Source organism: Limulus polyphemus, unplaced genomic scaffold, assembly GCF_000517525.1.
Source record: "Limulus polyphemus unplaced genomic scaffold, Limulus_polyphemus-2.1.2 Scaffold3445, whole genome shotgun sequence".
Classification (NCBI taxonomy): Eukaryota; Metazoa; Arthropoda; class Merostomata; order Xiphosura; family Limulidae; genus Limulus; species Limulus polyphemus.
In genome coordinates, this window is record NW_013669055.1 from 41561 (window position 1) to 52423 (window position 10863).

The 10863-nt window shown below is 34.7% G+C and overlaps 1 protein-coding gene across 1 annotated transcript in view; it reads left to right on the top strand.

The window, feature by feature from the left end:
* Positions 1 to 258: 258 nt before the first annotated feature.
* Positions 259 to 10863, top strand: part of LOC106469359 (RNA-binding protein Musashi homolog Rbp6-like) — a gene marked incomplete at its 5' end in the record, with an annotated part of 80757 nt that continues 70152 nt past the window's right edge. The window contains one exon of the mRNA XM_013929846.2: positions 259 to 307. Within this exon, the coding sequence (XP_013785300.2) occupies positions 259 to 307 (49 nt within the window). The remainder of the gene's footprint in view (positions 308 to 10863) is intronic.

The window sequence follows — 10863 nt, forward strand, 5'->3', positions numbered from 1 at the left end:
TTGTCTGTTTACTTAGCCATACGTTAACACAAAGATAGCACACAGAAGAATGTGCCATTTACTAATACTGTAGAATCTAAGTATGAGAATCCACTAACTCATATTATAGTGGTTGATAAGAGAAAAATAGAGGATTACAGTACATGCCACATTAAATATTGAAGCTTGCATCAATTTGTTATTGTGATTTGTTTATAAATATTAATCAAACCAATGATTATGAAACGCTCTCTAATCTAATACTTTTCTATCTTACAGATAGAAGATGCAATGCTTATGTTTGACAAACAAACGAACCGGCATCGAGGTAAGAGTCTCCTTACATTATTTTTTTGGACAGTAAAACTTTTCTGTTTTAGTTTTTTAAATGCGGCTATTTAAGTGATTCGCCAGTTTGTTCTAATACAACTACTCGAGCCTCACCAGTTTCCCCGAGTTGTATGGAGATATATATAATATGGCTCGTTTTGGCTATTGGTAAATCATCTCCCACAATAACAAACAGATTTGAAAGGATATGTTTCGACATATATACAAAATACAATTAATCTCACACTATTTCAAACAGCTACGTTCTTTTAAAATTTAACTAGCACACAAGAATTGTACTGAACTGAAAAATAACATTATCTATAATTATATTCAACATTAAGACACACGGTAGTGTGTCATGTGGCCAAAACAACCTGCTGCAACACACAATGTTTGATATTAATGGAAGTAATAGCTTTCCACCTTCTGTATCTCGGACTGTGCTAATAGAAACTATTAAATATTTTCAGTAGATGTGCTTTACTGGACTCTTACTATACACACCAAATTTCAAGGCAATCCATTTAGAAATACCTGAGATATAACATCTCAAATTTTGATTGAGTTTCTTCCTTTTTTCTTCTTCGCACCAAAGTACGGAAACTTTATGTGATAGAAAAACATACTTAACTTTTATGGATTTTTTTCAAATTTGCTACACTGATAAATCTTTTCAATCTACAGTTAGGAATCTCATTTGGTGTAAATATAAGGCCACATGTGTAAAGTTATTCAACAAAAACTGCTCAAATTTGACAATTTTTTTGCGCACGCAAAAGGTCACGTGAACTATAGGTCTAACGTTTTTACTACAGCTTCATTTAAGAGTAAAAGTGGACCGTTTTTAGTGTTTTGTTATTCGGGTTAAAGACTGTTGATTTATAACAGCAAAACTATAAGGTGAAAGAACGTAGAGATACATAAGTATTGGTTAGGCCATGCAAACTAGATTAGCGGTTTCTAGCTCACGTTTTCAAAAGAATCATACGGGTGGACGGTTATTATTGATTATTCATTGCCAACGTTTTAGCACAAATTTACTGAATTTTATGAAATTTTCCTAATTAAATAGCGTTTAGCGTCACGTGATATTAGCTTAAGCAATTAGTGTAAATAATGATACTTGATACGACTGTACTGATTGCATGGGGTTGATAACAAGAATCTTTTAATCTAAATTCCATAGCGTTCCTGTAAAGGGAGCTATTAACACTGTTAGAGAGGAAAAATTACCACCATATATTTTAAAGAATCTAGTTGGTTCTGTAAAGTAAAGGTCTGTTCCGAATAATAGGGTTGCGATTCCTAAAGCTAATGTGGATTACTATCGAGTGTCACTTTCTTATTTGGTGTGGTTTGTTAGGGGATATTGACAAAAAGTCATGATATCTAATCAACAACATCTTAGGTGTTAAAAAAGGTGCAGCCAAAAAATAAAAAGGATTCAGCATGTGACTTAAAGGAATGAAATCAAAATTGGCGACCAAACTGGTAGCTACACTTATAGCATTGATAAGAATTTTACAGCAAATATTCATTCATTTGTTAGCCAGGCTGCATTTTTTGTTCAATTTGGGGCATAATGGTGGGTAAAACAAAATACGCAGCCTGTCTAACTGATGAATGAATATCTGCTGTAAAATTCTTATTAATGCTATAAGTATAGCTACCATTTTTGGTCGCCAATTTTGATTTCATTATTATAAGCCACATGCTGAATCTTTTTTTTCGACACACCTTTTTGTTACACCTAAGGTGTTTTTGATTAGATCAGTAGTAACTTGAGAGTTTGGCTGAGAGTTGACTCGACTAAGGCTAATGGTACTTACATGTCTCTATGCTTGTTTGCTTGATTTTTTGTTGAATTTCTCGCAAAGCTACTCGAGGGATATCTGTGCTAGCCGTCCCTAATTTGAAGTGATAGACTAAAGGGAAGGCAGCTAGTCAACACCATCCATCGCCTGTCTTGGGCTATTCTTTACTAGCCCACGGCTAAAAGGGCGAGCATGTTTGGTGACAAGATTCAAACCCGCGACACGCAGATTACGAATCAAGTGTCCTGACCACAAGGCCATGCCAGGCCTTTAATATCTCAAACACCAAAATTAACACCTATACGTCACCTTCAACAAGAGTAATACATACACACACACAAATATATATAGAGAGAAAGGTAATAGGAGTTTCACATTGAGTCAGAGTTATTCATAAACTTAGTACTATCATGTATCGCCTAATATGGCGAAACAAAAATAATAAACTTTTTCGGCCTGTAACAAAAGTGATGAAAAATTATGTTTGGCAACTGTCGCTTTTATTGTTATTATTATCATTGGCGGGTTTCAAACTGTGTACCAGTCTGTTGAAGTATCTTTTGGTTCAACGACCACGCGTCTACATAAGAAATAATAATAATTATGTACACTACTGCCTCATTATAACGTCATTGATTTATCGCTTTCTCGGATATAATGCTGTGGTACCTTGGCTCCCAAAAATATAGTATCATATGCTGCTTAGCTCAATACCACGTGACTTCAGAGACTAAAGTCCTAACATTCTATCACAAAATATAGGGAAAAAAACTGGCAAGTCCCGAGTGCAAAGCCCAGAGATGTGAATATCAAGTTCAGATGTGAACTTGGTATTAGTACGTTGGGAATTAAGATAAAAAAAAAGGAATTTGGAAATGTGACTCGATTGTCGAAATAGCAAGAAAATGTCATCGATATATCATTTGTAAAGGACAGGTTTAAAGTCACATGGGCAGTTTTCTAGCCACTTACGTTCATGGAAGCATAGAAAGCTATTGGGTATCGCTGGACCCAGCGGGGATTCCATCTATCTGGTCATAAATGACGTCATTAAAGAAGAAATGGTTTAACTTTGTTTGTTTATAATTAAGCACAAAGGTACACAGTGCGCTACCTGTGCTATGCCCACCACGGGTATCGAAACCTGGTTTATAGCGTTGTAAGTCTACAGACATACCGCTGTGCCACTGGGGACGTATAACTTTATGGAGAGGACAAGAAGTTCAAAGAATTGTTTACGGGTGAAACCAAGATACTGCTCAGTGTCAGTTATTTTATTTAATGGATTGCTTTAGTAATCTGTTGAATCTGTACTTGTTCACCATGAGTGCCTTCTTGGCTAGTTTTGGTTATATATAATGCTCCCCCCACATATATCGCTCTCGGGTGCACATGACTCCCGATGGTAGCGTGATAATAAGGCAGTACTGAATTTGTTTACAATGAATTAAATATAACCCCTTCCGAGCGTGTGATATACGATTGTACTCATGGCTCGTGTCATGTTTTTGGATGATAGTCCAAAATAGATTAACTATAATTTGCTCTCGAATTTAACAATTGAGAAATATTATAATTTCTGTGTCTGCGTTTGAGTTACATATGATATTCCTTTTATTGAAAAATGAACTTCTTTTGATAAATGTAAATTACGTTATGTTTTGCTAGCGTCTTACTGAAAGACCAATTTAATTGTTTACAAGTAAATGTAGCCAAGTGTTAGTATGAAGACACAGACCTATTCCTCTTTTATACTTAAAATCACACGAAGAAAAACACCCAGTTATTGATTTTTACCATAAATTATCACGAGATACGTAACCCAATACAAGCCTTATGTCCTTCAGATTTACTGGAATTATAGGCCATACATTGTATACACATATGTGAACGGCACGCGATAATCGTGTACTCTGGGAGGGAATGTAGTTACACTATATGTACGTACTACACGAATACCTTCAAGTGTGATTAATTATGGGCCGCTAGTTTTAACCTTACAGTCTGCCTCAGTCTCTAATATTTGAATTATATATATATGTGTGTGTATAATACATACAAAGAAATTATTAGGCCTACACAAAGTATCGTGACGGAAAGGTATAATTGTTTGTTTTGAATTTCGAGCAAAGCTATATTAGGGCTATCTGCGCTAGTCGTCCTTAATTTAGTAGTGAAAGACTAGAGGGAAGGTAGCTAGTCATCACCACCCACCCGGCAACTCTTGAGCTACTCTTTTACCAACGAATAGGGAGATTGACCGTCACATTATAACACCCTCACGTCTGAAAGGGCAAGCATATTTGGTGAAGGGGATTCGAACCCGTGACACGCAGATTGCGAGTCGAGCGCCCTAACCACCTGGCCATACTGGGCCGAAAAGGTATAATAGACAGCTAATACATACGAGCTATAATGTATTAAAACAAACCTGAATAAAATGAGCCACGCTATTACACGTGTGATGTTACACTTATATCTATGGAAGGTTTTCTTGACAGTGATGCTCTACCTAATCATGATGAATTGACATAAATAGTTCACTCATATGACGTTATAAGAAGCTTATATTTGTTTGTTTATAACTAACTCTAGAGAGTAGTGGCTGAGGGACTGTAGTAAATAGTTACTATAGAGAATAGGCGCTTAACAACTGTGGCGAATAATTAGTGACTAAGTTACTATAGAGTATAGTTGCTAAGCAACGGTTGGGTTGGGTTTGGCACTTTAACTGAGACTTACTTACGGCCATAAAGGCAAACAGCGTGAGAATTAAAAGGAAAAGCCAGCAGCAAGTCACCTCATGTTCTCGAGTGCTGCATACACAAAGCATTAATACACATTTTGCTTAATGATCATGTAAATCATCTTTAATGTAAGGCTGTAGTCGTTGCCGTACAGGAAATCGCGGTGGAAGCAGTTTAAAGCTTGGCAGGAGGAAGAGAATTGCAGAGGCTTACTTACAGGTATTAATTAATCAGTACATCTTGTCGTCTACCTGGCCTACTGTATAGGCTTGAACATAGAAGTAAGTATATATCTATATAACAACACTTCTCAGTGTTTTGTGTACGGTAATACACGCAGATTTAAACAAGTACGGCATTATCTTGCAGACAGGAAGATGATAAAGGAAGTGCAGAAATATTTCTAAGATGACGCTTCAGTTTTATATTATTAATCAAATGCTCGTGTTGACTGCTGTGAATAATAAAAACCGTGTAACTAACGCGACATCTATTTTACGGGATTAATAGGAGAAGCCCCTGTTCATAAATTTTATTCCGAGTTGAACAGATAAATACAAATCTCACATTTTATATCCTTTCCTCAAATGTTTGTTATTTTTCTGTTAATTGTTTTAGATGTTAACAGTAATTGCTTGTTACTTACACAGCCTTAAACCATCGGCAGCATTAACATTGTCATTGTACTTTTATAAATAACTGTAGCGAGTAGTTGTTAAGCAACGGTATAGAACGAAAAAATCTGTATAGAATAGTTAGTATGAACTATAGCTTTAACTATAGTAAACAGTCATTGTTTGTTACTTGTTTAGATAAAGTATCAACGGTAGTAAACACAGCTATTGTTTGTTACCTGTAAAGCTAAAGTATCACCGGTAGTAAACACAGCTATTGTTTGTTACCTGTAAAGCTAAAGTATCACCGGTAGTAAACACAGCTATTGTTTGATACTTGTAAAGTTAAAGTATCACCGGTAGTAAACACAGCTATTGTTTGATACTTGTAAAGCTAAAGTATCAACAGTAGTAAACACAGCTATTGTTTGTTACTTGTAAAGCTAAAGTATCAGCGGTAGTAAACACAGCTATTGTTTGTTACTTGTAAAGCTAAAGTATCAACGGCAGTAAACACAGCTATTGTTTGTTTCTAATATAGTTAAAGTATCACTGGCATACCCAAAGATAATGTTTGTTACTTGTACGGTTAAAGTATCAACGGTAATAAACACAATAATTGTTTATTTATAGAAATAAAGTATCAACGGCAGTAAACACAGCTATTGTTTGTTTCTAATACAGTTCAAGTGTCACTGGCATACCCAAAGATAATGTTTGTTACTTGTGCGGTTAAAGTATCAACGGTAATAAACACAATAATCGTTTATTTATAGAGATAAAAATGTCAATGACAGTAAACGTAGTCGTTATTTTATTTATACAGCTAAAATATCAAAAGAGCAAACGGTGTCATCATTATTCTGGTAAAACGTCATCTTAAACTGATAACCAAGAAACGACTTCAGTCATTACGATTATGTTTCCCCTTGACATATACAAGTTATCTGTAATATATGGCTTGCTTTAAGCACTGCAAATATTTGATATATTTCATACTTTCCTTCAAGACCTGAGAGATTACTTCTTTAATCTCCAACCCAGACTACAGAAACTACGTATCTAAGAACCCAAGCAGTCTTTATTTGAACTTGTTTAGTGAGTATGGTAACCCATCCCATCACCAAGAAGCTGCCGTAATTAAAGTAGGCTCTTAAACCTTTCATCTTCGTGTGTTATCTCTACTAATATATATCACATGTGGGTATTCGAGGGCATGGCCTGGCTCGATAAGCTCTCAGGAATCCTGCCAAAGCAGGAACACAGAGCTTAGTCGAGATGGATTTTTTTATCGGTACGAGCCAAACAAATATTGTTTTCCCTCTCGCCATACGTTGCCTGGCTGCAGGTGCATGCAAAATTGGTGATCTTCAGAAGGTTTTGAAGAGGGAAAAGAAACTAAAAATCCGGTATATGAAACAACCCTATCAATTACGAAAAACAAATACAAATCTAAGTAGAAACAAAACCTGATATGTGAAACAATAAGTAGAACAAAGTGGGTTTTGGCGACGTTTTCACCGGGATGGCAGCATTTTCCCCTCTTTGGAGAGCTTCCCACCCGAGATATATATATGTATACAGTGTTTTAAGACATGCAACTTCTTTACGTTGTGACTTACACTGGCATGGAAGTGTTATCTTTTGCAACCTCCAAACTAACACTTTTCCCCTATTATCCCCCTACCCCGAACAAATTATACTACGTTTCTCCACTGGCTGGTTCATATGAGGACAGCTTTGTAAAGAAGAAATATGAATCAAGATAAACAACGTTTTATCATCTGTGAGAGGGTTCTTCTTCCAGCTAAGTTAACTGACTACTCGGTTACAACGAAGAACAACAGATCGTTTTTGAATTACATAAAAATTACTTTTCAGTGGGATACTCCATTTTATTGTTGTGTAATTACGTCTTTCTGAATTACGCCCATTCCGTTAAAGTTAGTAGATATTACATATTTTACAATGTTAAACAAGTATATATATAGAAGTAAATGTTGTTTTTATCATTATCGTAGTAAGCTGATAGTAGAGGAAATGCTTATGTTAGTGAACTCCGGTAGAAAAAATGACTTGATAGCCTATAAGGGAGACAACTACTCTATAATAATTTTATGTTAATAATAACTTTATTAACAAGGGGGATCTATAACTAATGTTGTGGTTCAACCTCGAGTCTGTGTTGTTAAAATGGTCAAACACTGAAAATAGACAACAATTGTGTATTAATCTGGCCTATATTTATTAATGAAGCTCAACTTAAACTCGAAGTCGCTACAATAGTAGGCCTATGATACAAATAATATGAAATTGTCTTTTACTTAGAGTGATGCGACCGAACTTTATTTGTTATGACTTTTTGAGAAAATGCCATAGTCAGGTGTAGAAACATCCTGAATACCAAAGTGTTAAACATTGAAATATGGCGGAGCTTTGAAATCAGTAGGCCTAATATTTGTGATAAAAATCACCAGACTGCAGATAAATTTCCTTGTTGTTAAATCCTTGCTGTGCATTTGCAAGGCACATAGGGTTGGTGCTTTCAAACTCTGGTTTCAAGTGGCACAAGCAGAAGAAAATGCTGACCCTTTCCTCATGCTAGTCCATCGCAGGTTAGCATCCAGCTAACTACTGTTACACATCATACAGCTGGGTAGACTGGAATCAGTGTGGTAAAGTGTATTGCTCAAGGAAACTTCAAAATGACGCCGGCCAGCCTCAAACTCACAACCATCCAATTAAAGTCCAAACCACTAGTTCATTACGGATTTCAAATCAAAGGTATGTAAAAACAGTGTTAGATTTATAGTTGGCCGTGGAAGCATTTCATTTAAGCACATAATTCATTAGCTGGGCTGGTGTGTGACAACCAAAAGTATTAATCGCTTTTAGTATTACAGTGTTAAACACCTGAGAGGTGGGGAAGCATTGGAACTATCAGGGTAAAAGGTATTGTTCCGTTAAACCCCCGCAAATGGTAATTTTTTTCTATATGAATACATTGTTTATTAATATATTTTTAGAAATTTGTTATGGACATTTACTATATGAATAAAATACATATTTATATGTTTTTTATATTTATATATATAATACATATATATATATTAAGTTATTAAAATTGCAGGGGTATAACGGAGAAGTACCGGCTAATATTTGTGATTCAAAAAAATTGTGTTCAAACATCGCGTAAAATGAAATAATTTATTACGACGTTTCGAGCAACCGCTCTTCATCAGATCGAAGCACAAAGTTATTGATAGTTCTTTTAAGTATTGTTATATTTTTACAAATATCATGCCTACTAGGTATCAGTTAACTATATGCAACATTACTCGATTTAATAATATTGGTCAATGTCACACCTGGATTTTTGTTGCAAATTTGATTGCTAGTAATTAACAATAAATTAAATAGCTTATAAATAAGATTAAATAAATTAAATTATATAATAGTGATAGTCAATACGTTTTTACAGTAATGAGATAATTTTACAAACTACAAAAATGTTCCCCGGTGGGTCAACGGTAAGTTTTCGGACTTACAACGCTAAAATTCGGGATTCGATTCCGCTCGGTAGACAGAGCGCATTGTGTAGCTTGCGCTACAACAGCAAATGCCAAATATTAACATAACAAACTTCGACTGCTGACGTTAATAGATAAGTCACAAAAAGTTTGACTGTGATTTCAAAAACAATGTTTTTAGTTGACTCAGAACGCGCTACAGTAGTGTGCCAGTTAAGAATAATGTGTTTCGATATATCAATTTTTAAGTGTTGTTTTATCACATTTGCTGTTATACATTATTCAACTGTTCAATATTCTTTATCAACGGAGACACTGTTTTTCTTCAAAACATATTGTTATTTTTGGTTTCAGCCCCCTCATTTAATTTGCTGTGTGTAATTCAAATCTTACAAAAGAAGACTTAATCATAGAGCTAAAATATCTGCTTATGTTATTACCTTTGATATTCCCCTGTTATATCACTAGGTCACTAGAAAATGCTAATGTGATAATAAGGGAGGAAAGTCTATCTTATGTATACACCTCCGAACCATCTCCAGACTGATAAATAATGTCATTCCATAGATAATTAGTTGAAAAAGTGAGCATGCTATTTATATGAAAACATGCACACCGTAGAGATGTCCTTGGAGTAAATATATATGTGTGCTTTATATATCACAAAGAGGAGATTCGGTATGTGCTAGTTGAATGGAGAATGATACTATAAAAGCTACAAACTGACATAGAATGACTCGTACAATTAATGATAGGCGGTTGGAATGGGCTAATTCAATTGTAAAACTTTATTGCTTTGCTCAGCACCTACTGATTGTATATTCCTTCCCCACTTCACACTCAACATGTGACTTTTTAAAAAAAAATTTCATTTGCATACCTTATATTTAACTACAACAAAGGCAACTTTTCAATTCACGTCATGAAAAGGGAAACACTCGAAAATTAACATCACAACGACAAACAACCCGTCGAACTTGGTTATTGGGGCTAGAGCTTTAAATATCAACATATAAGTATATATATACATTTGTTTATAGTTTGTTTGTTTTTGTTTTTACTTGTGTAATGCTTCTAACAAAAGAAATCTCATCCACACCGTTGAGCTAAGCCTGGCAGTCTTTTAAGTTAGATAGTTAATAAAACAATCTTATAACAGATGAGAAAATTATCCACTTATTTATCTGTGTACAATCATAACACAATTAACGTATGTATAACAACTACATTATTGAATGATGTTTTGCTAAAAAAACAATTTTCCCTATATACATTTGGTTCTGTTGCAATAGTTATTCAACTGCCATGTTACGAACCCTTGCCTCATATTTCAGTATCGGTTTCAAACCACCAGTTTTAGGCTTTGTATGTTTATAGTACAAGGATACATAATGGGCTATGTTCACACTGTCCACCACGGCGAATCGAACCATAGATTTTAGCGTTGTAAGTTTGTAAACTTACCGCTGTCCCAGTGGGGGGACGTCTGTAGTACTGGCATAATTTTTTAGCGACAATAGAAAGTGAAACTAAAATATTTAAGGTATTGTCTATTTTCTATTAATAAAGGAAATATATCTAAAGTAAAAATGGTGGATGTTAAGTAACAATTAGACCAAATAGTCTGTCAAGAAATAGAGAAACAGTAATCCCCAAGAATAAGAAATGGCTTAGAATATCGCGTTTGTAAAACTACCTGTTACGTATTAGAATTTCAAATAGTCCAAAGCCGAGTAAACTGATAATTTAAATTTAGTAGTTAAGTTGTACTTTGGATTTAGTATTTAAATATATGCCGATATATTAGTCAATTTACGATATTTGCCAACAAGATTGATACACACGG